The 23706-nt window shown below is 47.0% G+C and overlaps 1 protein-coding gene across 4 annotated transcripts in view; it reads right to left on the reverse strand.

Annotated features, from left to right (window-relative positions):
* LOC122554671 (roquin-1-like) overlaps window positions 1-23706 on the reverse strand; it is a 127322-nt gene that overhangs the window by 1858 nt on the left and 101758 nt on the right. For all 4 annotated transcript variants that reach the window (XM_043700037.2, XM_087990938.1, XM_087990937.1 and 1 more), the window contains 8 exons: window positions 20730-20903; window positions 19849-20004; window positions 17040-17262; window positions 15452-15548; window positions 14759-14903; window positions 11480-11635; window positions 4549-4661; window positions 1-3087 (listed from right to left, as the gene is read on the reverse strand). The exon at window positions 1-3087 is cut by the window's left edge and continues 1858 nt beyond it. In XM_043700037.2, coding sequence (XP_043555972.2) covers window positions 2946-3087; window positions 4549-4661; window positions 11480-11635; window positions 14759-14903; window positions 15452-15548; window positions 17040-17262; window positions 19849-20004; window positions 20730-20903 — 1206 coding nt within the window. In that variant the 3' untranslated portion in view covers window positions 1-2945. The remainder of the gene's footprint in view (window positions 3088-4548; window positions 4662-11479; window positions 11636-14758; window positions 14904-15451; window positions 15549-17039; window positions 17263-19848; window positions 20005-20729; window positions 20904-23706) is intronic.

A 23706-nucleotide genomic window follows, 5' to 3' on the forward strand; every position in this document is an offset into this window, starting at 1 on the left:
TTGTGACTGATACTATTAACAAAGCATTGATCAACAGTAGTTTAACGGAGTGTTTTGCTCAGGAAACCTTTCAGTTGGAAACATCCCAGAGAAAATGCGAGAACTCTCTGGGCAGCAGTTCCAAAGTGAACTGACCTTGCCCCTCTCCTTTCTGGGATCAACACAAGATGTGCACTTTCACCTTGCGAGGTCGTATTAACACTGTGCTTCCTTCATTCATTCATACTAACCCCCAGTGAGAAAGAACAAAAAAACTGCACTTCCTAGAATTGGGAAATAAACGGGGAGATGCCCACATCTCGAGTATGTTTGGAGAGAGGTTTCTGATGGATTAATGTGTCATCTTCTCTCCCTCCCATCAACAAACAGCCCAGTTTGTACAGTCTAGCTCTTCATCCATTCCTTGAAATAGGGGAATGCGCAAAGCTGATAAAGATCTTCTCTCTCCCTCCCCTCTGGTAGCTTTCCTGTTTAAACAGTGACAATGCAGGCCTTTCAGGAATAAGAGTCCCTGGATGCTGCCTATCCCACGTGACTTCTTATCAGGCTCTCAATGATCGAGAACAGCAGCCTGAACACTGCATTGCAGCTAAGGAGCAGCAATTGAAGGTTATGAGATATGAGAGCTGGTGCACCAGGGAAGGGTGGAACAGGAGTCAACCCTCAGTGAGAAAATGCCTAAAAAGCACAAGAATGGGACTGCACCACTAGCTTGGATCAGGAAGGTCTCCCTGATACAGGTCAATTTCCAGACATTTAGGAATCATCCTATGTCCCCAGCACATATGAGGACAACAATACAGATTTATTGATTTAATCTCTGAGGTGGCACAAATGCTACACACCATACAAAGGGGCATTAAACCTGTGGGCAAAGTACTGACCAGGGCCAGTAGCAAGCTGAAGGTAGCACTTGTTTGGGATGAGGAAGGGTGAAGGTCGGGCATGAACTCAGAAGTTTGAACTCAAGCCAACTAGGGGGGGGTCTTGAGAAACATGAAATCCACCATTCTCAACACAGTCTGGAAACCCCTTGCTGTGTGATGCCCCCTCCAGTTGACAGGATTCATCAGGTCCCATCCTGTTTAATGCAGTACTGGGAATGGAAGTTGTGGTGGGTACACTGGGCACTGCTGTGATGAACACTGCCCAGCTCGCTAGGTCCTAGCTGTCACATTTAGTCTTGAGCCAGTTCTACACAGTTACTGAGACCAGCTGAATCAAGCTGCCAAACAATAGGGTCAGGTCTGAAATAAAACCACTTTGGTTCCTGAAGTGTACTCAAACAAGAATCAGCCTTTGTCCACTTTTAAAAGCAGTGTCAAAAAGAACTTTTCTGCATTAAAACACACACACAAAACCTGCCCAAAGCTCAAATGCCAAGCAGAAGTCAGTCACCAATAGCTCTCCCAGCCAACAGCCTGACTAGGCCAGTCAAGTGCACACCAGCAGGGGAATCACAGACAGTGGGGAGGGGGGACATAGAACTGAGACCCTGCTGGGGAGCAGGGTACATGGAGAGCCAGGACCCTGATGGCCATTTCAAAGGTCATGTATATCCACACAACACCAGATGAAAATGCAACAGATTCAAGGCTTGGGGTTGACTGGACTCTCAATATAACTCATCAGAGCCATAGAGAAACTAATGATTAAATACCAAACTTGTTCAAAGCTCATTGCATATTGAGGAGAAGCAACACTGTCCATTGGTGCTCCAAACATGCCATGTGAATGACGACTTCTCTCTCAAGTTCTATCTCATTTGATCATTTTCCACTGGTGATACATGGATTCCTGTGACTTTTACTGCTGTTTACTAGTGTTTAAGAGTGCAGATAGGAGACAGCCGGACTCTCAATCCTATTTCTAGCTCCTCCAGGCCCTCCCACAGCGAAGGCTCTGGGTCTTAGTCCCTCCCATTGGGGGGCCCCAGTGTCCCAGCTCCTTCCCACACTGGGTCTACCAATGCTCCTGATTTCCCTGCTCCCCTACATGGGAATTGCTTGACACGCTGTTCAATGCTTTGAAGATAGCTGTGTAAGGGTATACCTTAAAGAGAGCATCTTAAATAGCCGGTTTGTCCTCTGCATGGCACATTCCAACAGATGCAAAAACATGCAGTCACAGTTGAGGAAATGGATTCTCCACCCTCACTGCCCCACATTAAGACCCTGTGGCCAAACTCCTCCACACTGGGGACCTCATGACCAAATCACCATCTCTCCAGTCTGAGTGAGGCATCAGCTTCCATGAGACTCTCTGGAGCCAGGTGAAGCAAAAGGATGCAATGTCTTCAACAGAGAATGTGTTCAAAAAGCAATAAAACCTTTTCCAGTAAGGCTGCTCTTGGGTTAGTTAATTTCCACCCTGTGGAAAGCAAAATGACAATATTTAAGAGTGTTACTTTTCTGGTTGAGAGGATTCCTGACTTTTCCTCCTCGTGGCTGTAAAACCTTCAGGCGAAGGTCCTGAACAAGGGAGAGATGCCAGAGCGCTCTCCCTCCAGGGAAGTAACAACCTTTCAGTAAGTATGTTAGTGGAAGGATTTTCTCCTCACTGCGGTGGAACTAAAAAGGTTCCATCTGTGACGTTGTCCTTCGTCACATCATCTCAGAATCCCATGGGAATGTGACTTCATCAACTTGCGCTGTTGCAGGCACAGTTCTGAAGTAGGGGTATACAATAGGGTGAGATTACTTCACTAAGATTAACCAGGTAATCATAAAGATATGTCCCATGCCTTGCGAGCCAAGGCATGCATGCTAATAAAACAAAGTTAATTCACACATAACAACAACAACAACAAAAAAAAATAAATTTGATGCTACTTTGACGCATTGCATCTAGATGAGTGGCATGTCAAGTTTGTTGGGTTGCAGTGCTGCGTTTGTTTTACTTTCGATGAGACGTTTGGGCAGGCTTGCCCAGAGCAGGTTACTCGTTTAAATCCCATTCTGCTTGTTGTCGCAGCGGTCCCCCGCTCCCTCAGTGTCAGGGGGCAGGTTGAGAGAGTTGCTCTTGCTGGTTAGAGTGTTGATAGAGCTTTCTGTCATAAAGCTGGAGGCCCCGACCTTTGATCCCTCACTACACAAAGAGAAGAACAGATAAGGGTTTCAGCCTGGTGCACAGACATGACTGACCTTTGCTTTTAATGATCCTGTGGACACAGAAAATTCACTCTCTTCAGCCCTGTGTTTCTTAGCCTGTAACTACTAGAATCAAGGAATCCCTACAGTGTGGAAGCTGGCCGTTTGGCCCAGCGAATCTGCACCGACTCTCCGAAAAGCATCCCACCCAGACCCACCCCCACCCTATCTCTGATACCCTGCATTTACCATGGCAAGCCTACCTAAGCCTGCACATCGCCAAACAATATGGGACAATTCAGCATGGTCAGTCCACCTGACCTGCACATCTTTGGATTCGGGGAGGAAAACCGAGCACCCGGAGGAAACCCACGCAGAACCACGAGGGGAAAGTGCAAGCTCTACACACATAGTCGTTAGAGGTTGGAATTGAACCCAGATCCCTGCTGCTGCGAAGCAGCTGTGCTAACCACTGAGCTGCCGCTGGATATTACTCTCTGGCTGAATGAGGACTACAACAGGCCAGTGTTAAACATACACTCATTGACACAAACACCCAACCTAAAGTAGATTTTCATTGGAAATAACATGACAAGGCGAGCTATCTAAAGTGCCTCACTGAAATACAATAGACAACACAAAACACTCAGCAGTGTCATGACGTGCCCCTAGAGCACCACGCGCACTCTGATTGGGAGGGAATTAAGTTGATCAATGGTAAAAGTACAATTGAAAGCATCTGTGATTGAGACTGTTGACCCTTTAAAGCTGCAACAGGACATCCAGTGGAATAAGGGAATCCAATTGTGGAATTTAGGGAGTGCCATCCCAAACTCCAATGCCCCCGGAATTGTGGCAAAAACAGTGCCCATCTTGACAGGAGCTAGAATACGACCTATCCTTAACACCACAACCAAAGTAGTGTTGATCATCAAATTTGGAATACAGTCGGTTCTTACACTGCCATGTTCACAACTGAACCTTCCGACCTTGTGCAGTCAGAATATTCTAACCCTCTTCAATCCAGTCTCTCTCAGGATTTTAAAACTAGAGAACTGTTCACCTCCGGTGCTACTTTGTCAAAATGGTCAGTCTGTGAGACTGCAGGCTATTAGATTCACCAGATGCCATGATCTGGATTGGAAGATTAGCTCAATGCATACTGCATTTACAAGTATGACAGCGGCTAGCTTGGCCAAACAGAACTTGGAACCGGGCCTGCATACCTGAGTTACTACAGTCAGTGTCACTCACTTGCAGACATTGGATGTTGTGTCTTCCTGTATCTCTACCGAAAGCCTACACTTTGTCAATGGCACAACCTCTTGGCTCATGGAAACACATGCCAAGAAAATCAGAATGGGACATGCTCCTGACTCAGAGAGGGTGTCAAAGCTCGCTAACTGTGGATGTGCTCTGATTGAACCACGGTGATAAACACTCGGCCCAGAGTTGTTACCTGAGGGAAGGCTGCAGGTCCTCAGGGGCCTTATGCTGCTGCTCAGACTGTCCATTCTCAGTCTGATTGTTAGGTGCCAGTTTATACTGGATATCAAGCGAGGGACGACTTTCCTGCGTATTAAATGTAAAGAATTACAATCCATCACAAATGTCATGCATTTTGGTCAAATGACATTGCTAGAAATACTGTCACAACATTATTACAGACAGTAAGAACTGGAGGATGGTACGGGGAATTACATCAGGCAAAACAAGGAAATGGCAAAGACTTGCAAGCAAACATTTATTAGCCTTCACAGTGGAAAGCCCATGAGCATCTCAATAACAGTATAATATCAAGGGGAAGAGAGGAGCAATGTCAAACAATCTTTATCACTGGAGGACAAGTATTAGGCAAACTGTGACCTTTCTCCAGGTCCTCTGGACTTGTTGGCGTGCCTCAGACACTTGAACGAAGGGGCCAGAGAGATAGTGGATGCATTGATGGGTAATCGTCCAAAATTCCACAGATTCTGTCATGGCTCCAGCAGATTGGAAAAATGCGAATGTAACACCACTGTTGGAAAATGGAGGGAGATGGGAAACTATCGGCCAGATAATCTAACACCTGCCATTGGGAGTTACTAGGAGTAGGACATGAGGAAAATCAGAAGACAATCAGTCAACAGGGATTGGTGAAAGACAAATCGTGTTTGCCAAACTTAAGAGTTCTTGGAGGATGTAACAAGCAGAGTCAATGAGGTGGAATGAGAAGATGCGCTGTATTTGGATTTCCAATAGGTGCCACAGAAAAGGTTACTGCACTTTTTCTTTATTTGTTTATTCTTCTACCTTTATATTCTATGTTTTGGTTAATGTTTCTGTATTTTAAGAGGACACCGGAGAGTGGCAACACTATATAATCCTTTTCGCTGCATTTTGTAAATAAATACAAGCGATAATACATAAATAAATAAACGGAATCACAAAGCAACAGCTTATGGTGTCCAGGGTTCTGTGTTAACATGGATAGAGGATTGATTAACATTCTGAGGAGGCTTGACAGGAGGAATGCTGAAAGAATGTTTCCCCTCAACGGGAAGTCTACAACATGGGACTACAGTTTCAGAACACAAGTTGTGGAGATCATAGGGCAAGAGACACTTTGGGAGGATGAGAGGACAGTGAATTCAGAAGTGAGATGAATGTTGCAATCACTGAGGATGAGCGTTCACAGTACAGAGGCTGAAAGGATGAGGGATGAAAGCAATGAAGAAATTCCAGTGAGTAATCTGGTGTGGTAACGTGAGTGGGTGGTAGAGAATGAGGAATTTCTGCAGGAGGTGAGACGGGTGGAGGAAGGTGTGTATTCCAAGAGATGAGAAAGTGCCGGAACAGCACGAGGTTGGGACAGACTGCGATTTTGGTGATGGTTGCCACCACAGTGGTTTGGACAAAGGGCAGCCAGCCAGGAAGGGGAAAATGTTTTGAATTGCATTTTAATTGTTCAGTTACATGCAGGTAATACACATTAAATGGGAATTCACCTGCACCCTTATAAATAGACAAATTGAAGGGCTTTTGCCCAAAACGTCAATTTTCCTGCTCCTTGGATGTTGCCTGACCTGCTGTGCTTTTCCAGCACTACTGATCTAAACTCTGATTTCCAGCATCTGCAGTCCTCACTTTTGCCAAATTGAAACGGTTGTCCATGAGCGTGCTCGTTATGTGCACATTTGTAAATAAATGGTTATAAAACTATGTAGATAGGCACCTGTGCCATTTTTCACAATCTGCAACATAATTTAGTCCTCAACCAGGAATCTGTAAAAGCCATGCCAGTGTATGATGTTCCTGTAATGACATAGGCCTTGGTCACAAGAGATTTAGATTACTTAGATTTAGATTTAGTGTGGAAACATGCCCTTTGGCCCAACAAGTCCACACCAACCCTTCGAAGAGCAACCCACCCAGACCCATTCCCCAACATTTACCCCTTCACCTAACACTACGGGCAATTTAGCATGGCCAATTCACCTAACCTGCACATTTTTGGACTGTGGGAGGAAACCGGAGCACCCGGAGGAAACCCACGCAGACACGGGGAGAATGTGCAAACTCTACACAGACAGTTGCCTGAGGTGGGAATTGAACCCGGGTCTCTGGCGCTGTGAGGCAGCAGTGTTAACCACTGTGCCACCATGCCACCCTAATGGACAGATGGACAATAACAACTGATCCAGGACTGGTTAAGGATGGGAAGTGGGAAGGTGGAAAACATGGGCACCCATTGGACATGGGGGAGGGGGCAGGGAAGAGTTTGGTGAGAGTTTAGCTTGGGGTGGTGCTACCGGGAGACTACAATGAGTGTCTCAGTTGATTCCTCAAGGGATGCCAAGAGGGAAGATATTGACTTTCTAAAAAGGTGCCAATCTGGTTCATTGGCAGAATAGGAAGTTTGGGATAGAGGTTTGTGATTACGTCAAAGATGTTCAGAAATGAAACATGAGAGAAGAGAGCAGTCTAGGCAAGGTAGAGAGAAAATTGCAAGAAATGGAAGAATGGAAGTTGAGAAACTAAGAAAAGGCAAACAAAAGACTAACCACTGTAGAAGATGAATGACCCTGTGAGAAGAAATTCGTCTCGCTCAAATGAAAAATCCCCTACGTTTTTGATATGGCCCTGAGTTTCAGATTGCCCCACAACAGGGTACGTGCGTTTAGCATCTACCCTGTCAAGTCCCTTCAGAATCTATAAAGGGGACATTAGAAGGGAGTTCCAGTTACAAATCAGGAGGCTGGGATGGGATAACATTGATATGAGTGAGACACACAATATGGAGCATCACCAAGATGTTGTCTCGATTCCACCAAAGATCACAACACCAGGAAAATCTGAAAGTATTCCTTTACCCCATATCCCGACATGCCATTACTATCCAAATAATCAACCAAAGCCCTCTTGAATCCCTGAAGATGTGAACGATGAGTGAAATCTGAATTCTTTGAAGGACAGACTATCAAAGAGTGTATTCCTGGAAGTATTTCCTTGGTAATGTAGGCTCTAATTGTGGGCATAGTCAATTCTGGAAAAAAGGGTGAGGTGGAGATAACCATTAGATCCAGAAGGAATGGGGAATTCAACTCAGTTCAGTCCAGTCCTGGGCGAAACACTAGAGGTAGATGTGATTTATAAGGGGGCAGAATATGTTCCTCGGGATGATAAGCTTCAGTTATGTAGGTAGATTGGAGAATGATCTCCTTGGCAAAGAGATTGTTGAGAGAAAATGTGATCAAGTTGTTCAAACTCATGAGGACAGAGTGGACAGGGAGAAACAGTTTCCACCGGTGGGCGGATTAGAACCAGAAGGCACCGATTTAGAGAGCGGGGAAAAAAAGCCACAGAGAGGACATTTTCTTACACCCAGCGAGTGGTTAGAATATGAATGTGCTGCCTGTGAGTGCGGCAGAGGCCAATTCAATTGAGGCTTTCAGGGGGGAATTGGCACTTGATGAATTGCTCCTTTAAAAGGTTCATCAAAGACATGATAGATAAAGCAGCCTACTTGTCTGGCGTAACCATTCTGTGATTCTCCGTGAGCTCATGAAAATGATCTGTCAGCTAGGAAACACACAGTCACAAGCTAAAGCTAAAAAGCAAGTAAGACCAGTCATAAACTGTCAACAAGTGGGAGACGGACTGAGACCAAGTTACCGTCAAACTTAACCGAATATCAGAAGCATGACTTCGGGCAACGGTTTTGGTGGGGGTGGAGGGGAGGGGGCGAGGGGTTTGGAGCCAGGAGTTTGCCCCTTTGGGAGGAAAGTCGGCAGCAACCTGACAGATTCACATCAAGCATCCAAGGAGCAGGAGAATCGACGTTTCGCGCATGAGTCCTTTTTCAGGAATGAGGAAAGTGTGCCAAGCAAGCTAAGATAAAAGGTAGGGAGGAAGGACTTGGGGGAGGGGCATTGGAAATGCAATAGGTGGAAGGAGGTTAAGGTGAGGGTGATAGGCTGGAGAGGGGGTGGGGGCGGAGAGGTCAGGAAGAAGATTGCAGGTTAGGAAGGTGGTGCTGAGTTCCAGGGTTGGGACTGAGACAAGGTGGGGGGGGGGGGGGGGGGGGGGCGGGAATGAGGAAACTGGAGAAGTCTGAGTTCATCCCTTGTGGTTGGAGGGTTCCTAGGCGGAAGATGAGGCACTCTTCCTCCAGCCATCATGTTGCTATGGTCTGGCGATGGAGGAGTCCAAGGACCTGCATGTCCTTGGTGGAGTAGGAGGGGGGATTGTTGAGCCACAGGGGGGGTTGGGTTGGTTGGTCCGGGTGTCCCAGAGGTGTTCTCTGAAACGTTCCACAAGTAGGCGGCCTGTCTCCCCAATATAGAGGCCACATCGGGTGCAGTAAATGGTGTGTGTGTGGAGGTGCAGGTGAATTTGTGGCGGATATGGAAGGATCCCTTGGGGCCTTGGAGGGAAGTAAGGGGGGGGGGGGGGGGGGGGAAGGTGTGGGCGCAAGTTTTGCATTTCTTGCGGTTGCAGGGGAAGGTGCCGGGAGTGGAGGTTGGGTTGCTGGGGGGTGTGGATCTGACAAGGTAGTCGCAGAGGGAGTGGTCTTTCCAGAACGCTGATAGGTGTGGGAGGGAAATACATCCTTGGTGGTGGGGTCCGTTTGGAGGTGGCGGGAATGACAAAGGATGATCCGATGTATCTGGAGGTTGGTGGGGTGGTAAGTGAGGACCAGTGGGGTTCTGTCCTGGTGGCGATTGGAGGGGCAGGGCTCAAGAGCGGAGGAGCGGGAAGTGGAGGAGATGCGGTGGAGAGCATCGTCGACCACTTCTGGGAGGAAATGGCGGTCTTTGAAGAAAGAGGCCATCTGGGTTGTTCGATATTGGAACTGGTCCTCTGGGAGCAGATGCGGCGGAGACGAAGGAATTGGGAATATGGCATGGCGTTTTTACAGGGTGCAGGGTGGGAGGAGGTGTAACCTTGGTAGCTGTGGGAATCCTGCAACCGCAAGAAATGCAAAACTTGCGCCCACACCTCCCCCCTTATTTCCCTCCAAGGCCCCAAGGGATCCTTCCATATCCACCACAAATTCACCTGCACCTCCACACCCATCATTTACTGCATCCGCTGCACCCGATGTGGCCTCCTCTATATTGGGGAGACAGGCCGCCTACTTGCGGAACGTTCAGAGAACACCTTTGGGACACCCGCACCAACCAACCCAACCACCCTGTGGCTCAACACTTCAACTCCCCCTCCCACTCCACCAAGGACATGCAGGTCCTTGGATTCCTCCATCGCCAGACCATGGCAACACGACGGCTGGAGGAAGAGCGCCTCATCTTCCGCCTAGGAACCCTCCAACCACAAGGGATGAACTCAGACTTCTCCAGTTTCCTCATTTCCCCTCCCCCACCTTGTCTCAGTCCCAACCCTTGAACTCAGCACCACCTTCCTAACCTGCAATCTTCTTCCTGACCTCTCCGCCCCCACCCCCTCTCCAGCCTATCACCCTCACCTTAACCTCCTTCCACCTATCGCATTTCCAACATCCCTCCCCCAAGTCCCTCCTCCCTACCTTTTATCTTAGCCTGCTGGGCACACTTTCCTCAGTCCTGAAGGGATCATGCCCGAAACTTCGATTCTCCTGCTCCTTGGATGCTGCCTGACCTGCTGCGCTTTTCCAGCAACACATTTTCAGCTCTGATCTCCAGCATCTGCAGTCCTCACTTTCTCCTAGATTCACATCAAGCCTGCCCCACAGCCAAAATACAGGGTGTTGCTCCATAGGACTCTCGCTCTTCATTAGGAGAAGGCCCCAGCCCCTAGAGCTGTTCAGTCTGATTATCCAGCATCTCCAGCAGTACCAGCAATGCCAGAGGTCGGTAAGTAGTGCTACCAAGATAACTACCAGTCCCAAAGGACGGTTGCATCCAGGTCAGTAGGGATAAGGTGGTGGAGTTGGCCATCTTAGGAAGCGTGTTGCTCAAAAGGATGTAGTCGGGCTTTTAAAATCAGCACAGAAGGAAAGGAAAAGGGCGATTCTAAAACTTCATTCAGGAAACGTAGGCATCACTGTCATTTATTGCCCATCCCTAGTTGCTTTTGAAGGTGGTGCACAGCTGCCTTCTTGAACTGCTACAGTCCATATGGTGTAAGAATATCCACAATGCTGTTAGAAAGGGCATTTCCCAGTGAAGGAATGGTGCTATATTTCTAAGTCAGGATGGAGTCCAGCTTTGAGGGGAGCTTGCAGGAGGAGGTGGTGGTTATGGCATCCCCAAACATTTGCTGCCCTTGTCCTTGTAGATAGAGGTGATCATGCGTTTGGAAGGTGTTGTCTGAAAAGCTTGATGCATTTCTGCAGGGCAAAGTGTATTTTGTGGGAGGGTTCGCATCCAGTGCGCACAAGACCACCCTCTGAAGACAGTGACCTGCTCCTTCCTGCATTTTTAAAATCTTGCAAACAAAAAAAATTGCCAACTGCTGCCTGTTCGCTCACTCATGCTAACAACATTGGAGGAGGTGAGGGAGAGGGGGAGTGGTGCAAGGGTCATTTGGAGCTTCAAACAAGAGCTGGGAGCCAAATTACAACAACGATCCACTGATGAAAACCAAGAGCAGGCATGCTTAAGGAATTGGCTATTAATCCAGTAACTTTAAATGTGTAGTTTGTACTAGTAGTTGGGGCTCATATACATCCATTACTAGACCCAGGGGAATTTGAACCCCCAAAGGACAAATAATGGCTAGGAGAAAGATGTACAGTAAAGCGCGTTGCCATCCCTGGATCAGCTTCTTCAATGGGACAGTCGAGGGGTTACGCGCTGGTCTCACAGGAATTAATCCTGCTTTAGGCAGGAATGTGTTGCTCTATGGTAACAGAACTCTGTTAGACTGAGGATTAGAATAAGCAGTGATTGGGTTGAAATGTTCTCACTCACCGTTTCCAGCTCATGCTTTCGCTTGCCAATCTCCCTCTCGACCTGATGCAGCTCCAAGCTCAGCTGCTCACTGGACATCAGGCTGGGCCATGAAGTGTGCTGTGGAGGTGGCTGGCTGGAGACCTCTCGCTGCAACAGCACTGGGCTATTAGCAGGCTGAAACATGCAAGGCCAAATAAGGACAGGTCAAAGAGAATCACTGGGCACTTTCAAATTTCTCCAGTCCAAAACTAGTCTGACTGCACCCGCTGTCTCACTAACTCACACCAAGTGCTGCTCACCCAATTGCTGTTTGCTGACCTCAATGGACTCCTACTTCAGCAACACCTCAATTTTTATAATGCACAGCCTTGTTTTCAGATTCTATTACCTTCCCCACGCCACCTCCCATTTCTAATCTCTTCCTGTCCTACAAGCCTGACAGGTCTTGCCTACAACTCTGTCCCTAACTTTTTGTACAATTTCAAATTGCTCCACCATTTGTAACAGGCCTTAAGAACAGCCAGGGAATTCCTAGAAGCATGGCACTCATCCACAAACTCCATCAACAAACACATAGACCTGGACCCAATATACCGGCCACTACAGCGGACAGCTGAAACTGACAACCGGAAGCGGCAGGGACAGGCCACTATAAATGCCGGAGGAAACACCACAGAAGCGCTTCACAGGAGGCTCCCAAGCACTGAGGATGTCACCTAGACAGGGGACGAAACGTTTGCAACAAAAACTTCCAGCTCGGCGAACAGAACCAGAGCAACGAGCACCCGAGCTACAAATCTTCTCACAAACTTTGAATCTCAGATTCTCTCTTTACAGCTCTGTGCCAGGGGAGATCAGAGAGAAGATGCAGACAGCATTTTGCAGACTGTTCTTTATTTTGGTAGCCAGGAGGAAACATCCTGTCGGCAGCTACCTTATCTATTCTGTAAAAGATTTGTATATTTGAATGGACAATATCCCTGCTTCTTCTACTCAAGAGGGGATAGGTTCAGTCTTTTTAATCTTTCCACATAGGACTGAGAGGCAATGCTTTGAATGAACTGCCAGAGGAAGTGGTAAGTACAGGTACAGTTACAACATTTAAGAGACATTTGGACAGGTACATGAACAGGAAAGGATTAGAGGGAGTCGCAGAGGGAGTGGTCTTTCCAGGTGGAGGGCATCGTCGACCACGTCTGGGAGGAAATGGCGGTCTTTGAAGGCGGCCGCCATCTGGGTTGTTCGATATTGGTCCACCGCATCTCCTCCACTTCCCGCTCCTCCGCCATTGAACCCCGCCTCTCCAATCGCCACCAGGACAGAACCCCACTAGTCCTCACCTACCACCCCACCAACTTCCACATACATCGGATCATCCTTCGTCATTTCTGCCACCTCCAAACGGACCCCACCACCAAGGATATATTTCCCTCCCCTCCCCTATCAGCATTCCGGAAAGACCACTCCCTCCGTGACTCCCTCGTCAGGTCCACACCCCCCACCAACCCAACCTCCACTCCCGGCACCTTCCCCTGCAACCGCAAAAAATGCAAAACTTGCGCCCATACCTCCTCCCCCTTACTTCCCTCCAAGGCCCCAAGGGATCCTTCAATATCCATCAGAAATTCACCTGCACCTCCACACACATCATTTACTGCATCCGCTGCACCCGATGTGGCCTCCACTATATTGGGGAAACAGGCCGCCTACTTGCGGAACGTTTCAGAGAACACCTCTGGGACACCCGCACCAACCAACCTAACCGCCCCGTGGCTCAACACTTTAACTCCCCCTCCCACTCCACCAAGGACATGCAGGTCCTTGGATTCCTCCATCGCCAGACCATGGCAACACGACGCCTGGAGGAACCCTCCAACCACAAGGGATGAATGCAGATTTCTCCAGCTTCCTCATTTCCCCTCCCCCCACCTTATCTCAGTCCCAAACCTCAGACTCAGCACCGCCTTCTTGACCTGCAATCTTCTTCCCGACCTCTCCACCCCCACCACCCTCACCATAACCTCCTTCCACCTATCGCATTCCCAACACCCCTCCCCCAAGTCCCTCCTCCCTACCTTTTATCTTAGCCTGCTTGGCACACCCTCCTCATTCCTGAAGAAGGGCTTATGCCCGAAACGCCGATTCTCCTTCTCCTTTTATGCTGCCTGACCTGCTGCGCTTTTCCAGCAACACATTTTTAAGCTCTGATCCCCAGCATCTGCAGTCCTCACTTTCTCCTAAAGGACTAGTTTAGTTTGGGGAGCATGATTACAGTCATAGAGACCCTTCAGTCCAACTCGTCCATGCCGACCAGATATCCCAACCCAATCTAGTCCCACCTGCCAGCACCAGGCCCATATCCTTCTAAACCCTTCCTATTCACATACCCATCCAGATGCTTTTTAAAATGTTGCAATTATACCAGCCGCCACCACTTCCTCTGGCAGCTCATTCCTCACACGCACCATCCTCTGCGCGAAAAAGTTGCTCCTTAGGTCTTTTTTATATCTTTCCCCTCTCACCCTAAACCTATGACCTCTAGTTCTGGACTCCCCCAGCCAGGGGAAAGACTGTCTATTTATCCTATCCATGCCCCTCATGGTTTTAGAAACCTCAATAAAAGGTCATCCCTCATCCTCTGACGCTCCAGGAAAACAGCCCCAGCATATTCAACCTCTCCCTATAGCTCAGATCCTCCAACCCTGGCAACTTCCTTGTAACTCTTTTCTGAATCCTTTCAAGTTTGACAGCATGCTTCCAATAGGAAGGAGACCAGAATTGCATGCAGTATTCCAAAGGTGGTCTAACCAATGTCCTGTACAGCCGTAACACAACTTCCCAACTTCTCTACTCAATAGTCTGACCAAACGACTTCTTCACTATCCTATCTACCTGCAACTCTACCTTCAAGAAGCTATGAACCTGCACTCCAAAAGTCTTTTTGTTCAGTAACACTCCTTATCTTTAAGTGCATAAGCCCTGCCCTGATTTGCCTTTCCAAAATGCAGCACCTCGCATTTATCTAAAATAAACTCCATTGGCCACTCCTTAAGCCCATTGCCCCAACTGATCAAGATCCTGTTGTAATCTGATGTCATTGTCAAGAGGGACTGAAGGGTCAGTTTCCTGTTTCCTATTACTCTATGGTTTTTGCCTTTTTTTGTGCATGTCCTCTGTTAACCTATTCCACTGTCTTCCATGTTAACCCCACCCTGTGCTTCTGCATACTCTCCTCTGTCTGGGTGTTCATCAGCAGATAGTAGACAGACAGACAGAACACGGGGTTTCGTTACTTGCCTCCATTCCTCGGAGCTGGTTCTGCTGGCTGATCTGCTGGTTCACTTGCTGCAACTCCAGCCTCAGTTGCTCCCTGTCTGTTGGAGGCATTTGAGCCACAGTGTGTTTTCCAGAAGCAGCCACTTCTTGAATGTTCAGTCTCTCTCTGGAATGTAGTCATTCATTGGTCAATAAACATGTGTGCACTTAAAAAAAAACACAATCCAATTGTCTCCCTTCTCTCCTGAAGGTGCTGACCCTCACTGGGGAACAGGTCCACAAGCTTCACTTGTCTCTGCTGACAGTGACAGATGTGCTGGGTTGTGAAGTCTTCTCTCTCTCTCTCTGAGTCACACACACTGAATGAGACAGCGTCCAACAAATTGTTCCTCTGCCTCAGAGGGGACCACCTACAGGTAGCTTCACCGCAAGTCTCTCACAATTACATAACATGCCACACAAACAGGCACTCTAAACTGGTCTTTACACTCCACGTGATCCTTCATCTTACTGTATCAATTTAGCTCCATATTCCTTCACATGCTTATACTTATTTCAGTTCAGCCTCTCCTTACTGGAGCCAGTTTGATATTTGCACCACTGTCTAACCATACTCAGTGATAGTGCTACACATTGATACATACAGAGACCATTTGGGGAAGATGGAGTCAAGGGTGGTAAATGATAGGTGTGATTGGGTTAGGTAGATCTTACCTGTCGATGAAATGTCCCTGAGTAGGCATGTTTTGGTGTGACGAGTAAGAGACTGACGAGCTTGCCCAACTATTGTGGCTTCCGTATGGATTGTAATCTATAGAAGATAAAAAAAGACATGGTTAGAGAAGCTTTCCACCAGCAGCAGAAGAAAGCAGGCTGTGTTCTTGACATGAAGAGTGAAATTTCAGGTACATGAGCAATTCTGTCCTCTGTGGACATTATCCAGAGACTGCTTCCAACTCAGAGGTCATACAGTTCCACAGTGCTGTATTACTTTTGCTGACCCTCGGAACATCCCCATTACGTATAACTGTTCTGAAGAAGGGTCACTATGCCAGAAACATTAACTCTGATTTCTCGCCAGAAACCTGCTGAGCTTTTCTGCAATTTCTGTGTTTGTTTTTGTTTTAATTACCTCAAAGCAGCAGATAGGTAAAATAAGTCTCAGAGGATCATAGGACTACTCTCTCGCGAGAGTGAGAAGGAGAATCCTTTAAAGGTAATCTCAGTTAGTGTGGGAATTGAGCCCATGCTCTCGGTGTCACTCTGCATCACAAACCGGATATCCAATCAACTGAGCTAACCAACCCTGAAAATGGCAGATTGTCAGGACCAGATTAAAGTAAATACCGCTCGCATTCATACTCATTGTGACGGGAGAGTTACACCAATGTGTCAGGAAGAAATAAAAGACAGTATCTTCATCATATTATTCTCTAACAGATCTTGGTGGGTGACCAGGGTGCTGATACAGAACACTGCCACATGGCATTGATATCTAGCAAGAATTAATTTCTACTGAGATTCCCTAACAATGAAGGTCAACATACAACTTGTCTTCCTATATGTTAACTTGTGTTCCTTACACACCCAGGTTTACCTGAACAATTAGAGGTTCCACAGCTTTTACAAAAAAAATTCTGCTTTTCTATTTTTATGGGGCAGGTAAATAATCTCAAACTTCACAGCATTATAATCTGTCTGCCACCATGCTGCCCATTCCTTTAACTGGTCTTTACTTCTATGTTGTCTCTCTCTCTGTCCTCTACACCTCACTTTGATATCTTGCTGTCCAGCAATATGAGGTGAAGACAGCCATCTTGATCACTCATATAATCTATTCATAGCTGAGGCCTCAGCACTGAGTCTTGCACAAGAGAGAGAGACTGCCAGCTTAAAAGTACTCCACTAAATACCCAGTGATTCCTGTTCAGTTAACTAATCCTCTATCCATGACAATATGCCACCAAGTCAATGAACTCTTATTTTGAAGATTAATCATGTGATGAATATGAAGTATATTTTTTTTGGAAATTAAGTAATGGGAATGTCAGGATGGGGTTCCGACGTCAGTGATGGGAATATCAGAATGGAATTTCGTCAGTGATGGGACGATCAGAATGTGATTATGATGTCTATGATGGGAATATCGGGACGGTATTAGAACTGACATTGATTGTAATATAGAAGGAGGTATAACCAGCATTGTCCTGAATATTTAGAATGCAGTCACTCTTTGTTCGCATTGGGTTTAATGGCTATCAGTGAGTGCAGTGGCACAATGTTTGCCTGGAGTTGCCATTACCTGAAACACTGATGGGCTTCGTGGCAATGCCTTGAGAGGCCACTGCCTGCACCGGCCCTGTCGTCTGATAGCTGGTTTTAGAGGTGCGGGAAATAGCACCGAATTTGGAAACAGTTGGCAACTCTCCAAAGGGTATGATGGGATCCTCCTCCTTGCTCTCAGCTGTTCTCCTCTGAAGGTCCAGATTCATCAGCTGCTCCCTCAGGCCTTTACTGTCAACGTTCTGTGAAACGACAAGGAAGCTGTGAGTTACCTTAGTTCACACAAATACTGCTCTAAAACATTACCGGTCGGTCAGTCGGCTGGCCTTGTTGCAGCATTGCCTCAATCGCCTCAAGTGGTGAACCACTGTGGTCCTTCAGCTAAGTGCATGTAAAGCCCTTGCCATTCTGCTCCATCGCTCACTCAGGCGTTTTCTGCATAAATCCAGGTTGGGGGTAGTGGCGGGGATTATTCTCTACAGCAGGCAGAAGTGCCTGATTCCATCAGGGAGTGGTTGCACTTGGAGACTTTTGCACAGGCAGATATTTTGATTTTGGTAATGATTTACAAATCTTCCCCCAAAGGGGTTCAACTCAGTCACATTACACTGGGTTGCTTTAAAAGCTACAAAAGTCCATCCATTACCAGCACAACTGCCCTCCACACACTCAAAACCAACCCTGAAATCAAAACCTAAAATACTGAAAAAGAAACACGATTGAGCAGACGGCAAGAAAGACACCAAAATTACATACAGGTCCATGCAGCCCAACTGATCTGTGCCAATGTTTATGCTGCACATGATCTGTGCTCATCATCAGCATACCCTTCTGCTATATGAACCTACCTACCATAGATTCATTTAGGATGATACCTATGGCCGCTGTAATTTCCAACAGCAAGTTCCACAGTTCAACCACTTATGGAAAGAGGTTTCTCTTGAACTCCACCTACAAACGGACCCCACCAGAGATATATTTGCCTCCGCAACTAGCTGGTCAGGTCCACACCCCCTGACAGCCCACCCTCCCCTCCCAGCACCTTCCCCTGCCACCGCAGGAATTGCGAAACCTGCGCCCACACCTCCTCCCTCATCTCCATCCAAGGCCACAAAGGAGTCTTCTGCACGTCATTTACTGCATTGGTTGCTCCCGATGCAGTCTCCTCTACACTGGGAAGACAGGACGCCTACTCGCAGAGCGCTTCAGAGAACATCTCTGGGACACCCACACCAATCAACCTCTCCACCTCATGGCTGAACATTTCAACTCCCCCCTCCCACTGCGGAGGACATGCAGATCCTGGGCCACCTCCACTGCCACTCCCTCACCACCCGACGCCTGGAGGAAGAACGCCTCAGAACATTTCAACCCCATGGCATCAATGTGGACTTTCACCAGTTTCCTCATTTCCCCTCACCTAACCTTACCCCCAGTTCCAACCTGCCAGCTCAGCACTGTCCTCATGACCTGTCACACCTGTCAACTTCCTTCCCAACCTCTTCTCCGACCTATTACCTTCATCCCCTCCTCCATCCACCTATTGCACTCTTAGCTACCTTCCCCCCAGCCCCAACCCCCCTCACATTTATTTCTCCACCTGAGGCTTTTGCCTGAAATGTTGATTTTTCCTGCTCCGTGGAAGCTGCCTGACCTGCTGTGCTTTCCCAGCACTACTCTAATCTTGATTTCAGATAAGATGCAGAGTGACTCTGTTGTTATGGTGGTGTTATAATTATCACCATTTGCACAAGCAGAAACATCAAAACTATCAGATTAAGGCTGATCATGAAAACACGTGATTTTTATCATGATCATTACTGGAACACTGGCCCCATCTCCACCATTACACACAATGGCAAACCCAGTTCAATCTTGGATGAGCTGAAATACTGCCACAACTTTAGGAGGAAGGGGGTCTTTTTTAACCCAAAGCACATCCTGTTCACACGTTAAAACAGAAGAGGATGGACTCCACACATTACGACACATTTGTACCAAAATGCCTGATTATCACTGACATCCTGTACTCTCAGTTCCAAGAAAAGCAGTTGTACAATCACTGCTGCCTGTCAATGATTCACCATCTCTAAGGGCATGTGAAACAAGCCAAGCACAGAGTCAACATACACACCCACCTGTTCCAACCACATGATCCTATTACTGTCCTTCCCAGTGTCCTTGGGTTTAATGCTTTGTAAACAGTTACGACTAGACAATGTGGTTAGTCAAGACTTTCACTGCTAGGTTTGTGACTGACGAGCACCTGACTGGTGGGATGAACAAGTCCTCGCTCATTGTCTGAGCACTGTAAAGGACTTGTGAGAGACAACACTGGAACCAACCCAGCTTCTTCCAGGACACACATCTTTGACACTTGGCACTGCAACTCAACACAAAACCCTCAAATCAAAGAGAACATTATGGTTAAGTGCTGTCAGCCACAAAACCTAACTTTTCAAGGTTAAGGTACATTACAAAGAAACTTTTGGTCTGTATCTGACCCTGTGCCATACCTATCCCAGGAGTGTTTGATAGGAACAGTGCAGAGGAAGCTTTACCCTTTGTAAGCAGTACAATGAATATCATAGGCTAATTCTTGCTTCGAGGCCTTCTATTCCCTGGAGTCCTGGTGAATTTGATTCCCCCCCTAGCTCAAGCATGTCAGGAGTGTGCTGCTCTCCTGAATGGGGTGTTGTGTGTGTGCATGGACCGCGGATTTCAGAGGCACTTCCTATGGGTATTTCACTGGGCTCACCTCCACGGAGGTGAATTAATGCCATTATTCACTATGTATCTTAGTAAACCAATGCAAGAGTATGCCTTACGTTCATCTCCATTCCACTGGAAGGCATAACGTCTTTAGGTTGTGCATTTTGGCTGCCTATGTAGGAACCAATAGTATCGCAAGACCAGGGTGAGTACTGAGCAGTGTATTCATGATCCTTGTACTTCTTGACTGCTTTCAGGTCCTCTTCGGAATACTGAGCATAGAAATATATAAGCACACGGTTAACATCTATACTGAAACCAACAGCTGAAAGACTGGCACCTGTACAAACAGGGCCCTTGTGATGCAGGTAGTGCCCCTGCCTATGAGTCAGAAGCCCCAGATTTATGTCTCGCCTGTACCATGCATGTATGAAAATGGCATTTCTGAACAGGTTAATTAGAAATCATAGAATCCCTACAGTGCGGAAACAGGCCATTCGGCCCAACAATTCCATATTGACCCTCTGAAAAGTAACTCACCTAGACCCATTCCCCTCCCCTATTATTTGGCATTTACCCCTGACTAATGCATCTAATCTACACATCCCTGAACACTATGGGCAATTTAGCCAACTCACCTAACCTGCACATGTTTGGATTGTGGAAGGAAACCCGGAAAATATTAGAGGAAACTGAACTTGCAGAGGCTATGATTGACCTGCATGTTTTACTGAGAGACAGCAAGATTCTAGGGTTGAGGGAGCCAAGAACTGGATTGGATTCAAGATTCAAAGGAGTCAGTGATTGAACTGCAACACGAACTGGGGGAGAACCAATGTTTGGACTGGATCACAGGTGGGAGGAAAGCCAGTGGACTGAATGAGCCAGTCACTGGTAGACTTTAATGCAATTGCAGGATACGGTCTTTCTTTCCCCATGCAGTGGTCATGCATTCTTGATAAGAGAAAACTGAGAAAGTTGAGAAAGTTCCAAGTACCTCTGGTGAAACATCGACAAAGGAAGATGGCATTGCTGCGGTTGGGGGGAAGGGAGGTGGGGAAATGGTCTTCCTCTCCTCGAGCTGGGCCATTAACTCTTTCCTGCGCCGGTGAAGATAGTCCAGGCTTGGCTGAGGTTGAGGCTGGTGCTGTGGCACCCTGACATGAGGATCCTAGAAGCAAACAGTACAACAACGTTCTGTTACAAGCTAAGAGAAACTTTTACCCAGAGATTTGTCAGAACTGGAACTTGCTTTTACAAGTATACATTGATACAACTAGCATAGATGTATTTAAGGAGTTTTTAGGATTTATAACAGCACCTTCCAAAACTATGTACTGAGGAGGATAGGGGCAGCAGATACTTGGGAACATCACCATCTTCAAGCTCCCCTCCAAGTCCCTCACTGTTCCGACTTGGAAATATATCACCATTCCTTAAATGTGGCAGGATTAAAATCCTGACAGCATTATGGTGTTCCTATATCACAGATTGCAGGGTTCAAGATGGAAGCTCACCACTACAGGTTCTAAGGCAATTAGGGATGGGTAATACACAAATACTGTGAACAAATGAAAGAAAATGCTAGATAAGTTATGCAAGGGAGAAGGGAATACAAAGTTTGAGAGAAGATTTGTAGCTCGGGTGCTCGTTATTGTGGTTATGTTCGCCGAGCTGGGAATTTGTGTTGCAGACATTTCGTCCCCTGTCTAGGTGACATCCTCAGTGCTCGGGAGCCTCCTGTGAAGCGCTTCTGTGATCTTTTCTCCGGCATTTATAGTGCACCTATAAATGCCGGAGGAAAGATCACAGAAGCGCTTCACAGGAGGCTCCCGAGCACGGAGGATGTCACCTAGACAGGGGACGAAACGTCTGCAACACAAATTCCCAGCTCGGCGAACATAACCACAACAAGAAGGGAATACAAAAGGCAGAGGCATGTTCAGATGAAGTATGGTGAGAACAGCTGCCTTTGGAGCATGAACACTAGCATGAGCTTGCTGGGCTGAGTGGCCTGTTAGGTTGTGCAGTGAAGCAGCAACTCTGCTCAGTTAAGCTGGTCCTGCTCAGGCCTGTGATAGAGTCATAGAGATGTACCGCATGGAAACAGACCCTTCGGTCCAACCCGTCCATGCCGACCAGATATCCCAACCCAATCTAGTCCCACCTGCCAGCACCTGGCCCATATCCCTCCAAACCCTTCCTATTCATATACCCATCCAAATGCCTCTTAAATGTTGCAATTGTACCAGCCTCCACCACTTCCTCTGGCAGCTCATTCCACACACGTACCATCCTCTGTGTGAAAAAGTTGCCCCTTTTATATCTTTCCCCTCTCATCCTAAACCTATGTCCTTTAGTTCTGGACTACCCCACCCCAGGGAAAAGATTTTGTCTATTTATCCTATCCATGCCCCTCATGATTTTAGGAACCTCTACAAGGTCACCCGTCAGCCTCTGACGCTCCAGGGAAAACAGCAGACTATTCAACCTCTCCCTATAGCTCAAATCCTCCAACCCTGGCAACATCTTTGAAAATCTTTTCTGAATCCTTTCAAGTTTCACAATATCCTTCTGATAGGAAGGAGACCAGAATTGCACACAATATTCCAACAGTGGCCTAACCAGTGTCCTGTACAGCTGCAACATGATCTCCCAACTCCTGTATTCAATACTCTGACCAATAAAGGAAAGCATAACAAACGCCTTCTTCACTATCCTATCTACCTGCGACTCCACTTTCAAGGAGCTATGAACCTGCACTCCAAGGTCTCTTTGTTCAGCAACACTCCCAAGGACCTTACCATTAAGGGTATAAGTCCTGGCCTGATGTGCCTTTCCAAAATGCAGCACCTCGCATTTATCGAAATTAAACTCCATCCGCTATTTCTCAGCCATGGGCCCATCTGATGAAGATCCTGTTGTAATCTCAGATCAGTAATTCTTCGCTGTCCACTACACCTCCAATTTTGGCATCATCTGCAAACTTACTAACTATACCTCTTATACTCGCATCAAAATCATTTATATAAATAATGAAAAACACAGATCCCTGTGGCACTCCACTGGTCACAGGCCTCCAGTCTGAAAAACAATCCTCCACCACCACCCTGTCTTCTACCTTTGAGCCAGTTCTGTATCCAAATGGCTAGTTTTCCCTGTATTCCATTAGATCTAACCTTGCTAATCAGTCTCCAATGGGGAACCTTGTCGAACGCCTTACTGAAGTCCGTATAGATCACATCTACTGCTCTGCCCTCATCAATCCTCTTTACTTCTTCAAAAAAAACTCAATCAAGTTTGAGAGACATTATTTCCTATGCACAAAGCCATGTTGACTATCCCTAATCAGTCCTTGCCTTTCCAAATACATGTACATCCTGTCCCTCAGGATTCCCTCCAACAACTTGCCCACCACCGACATCCAGCTCACTGGTCTATAGTTCCCTAACTTGTCCTTACCAACTTTCTTAAATTGTGGCACCACGTTAACGAACCTCTAATCTTTGGGCATCTCACCTGTGACTATATTTCAGCAAGAGGCCCAGCAATCACTTTCCCAGCTTCCCAGAGTTCTAGGGTATACCTGATCAGGTCGTGGGGATTTATCCACCTTTATCATTTTCAAGACATCCAGCACTTCCTCCTCTGTAATTTGGACATTTTTCAAGATGTCACCATCTATTTCCCCACATTCTATATCTTCCATGTCCTTTTCCACAGTAAACACTGATACAAAATACTCATTTAGTATCTCTCCCATTTCCTGCGGTTCCACACAAAGACTGCCTTCCTGATCTTTGAAGAGCCTTATTATCTCCCTAGTTACTCTTTTGTCCTTAATGTATTTGTAAAAACCCTTTGGATTCTCCTTAACCCTATTTGCCAAAGCTATCTCATGTCCCCTTTTTGCCCTCCTGATAACCCTCTGAAGTATATTCCTACTGCCTTTAAACTATAAGGATTCACTCTCT

The sequence above is a fragment of the Chiloscyllium plagiosum genome, unplaced genomic scaffold (assembly GCF_037043375.1).
Source record: "Chiloscyllium plagiosum isolate Xiang-an unplaced genomic scaffold, Cpla_swu_hap1 HiC_scaffold_9, whole genome shotgun sequence".
Lineage (NCBI taxonomy): Eukaryota > Metazoa > Chordata > Chondrichthyes > Orectolobiformes > Hemiscylliidae > Chiloscyllium > Chiloscyllium plagiosum.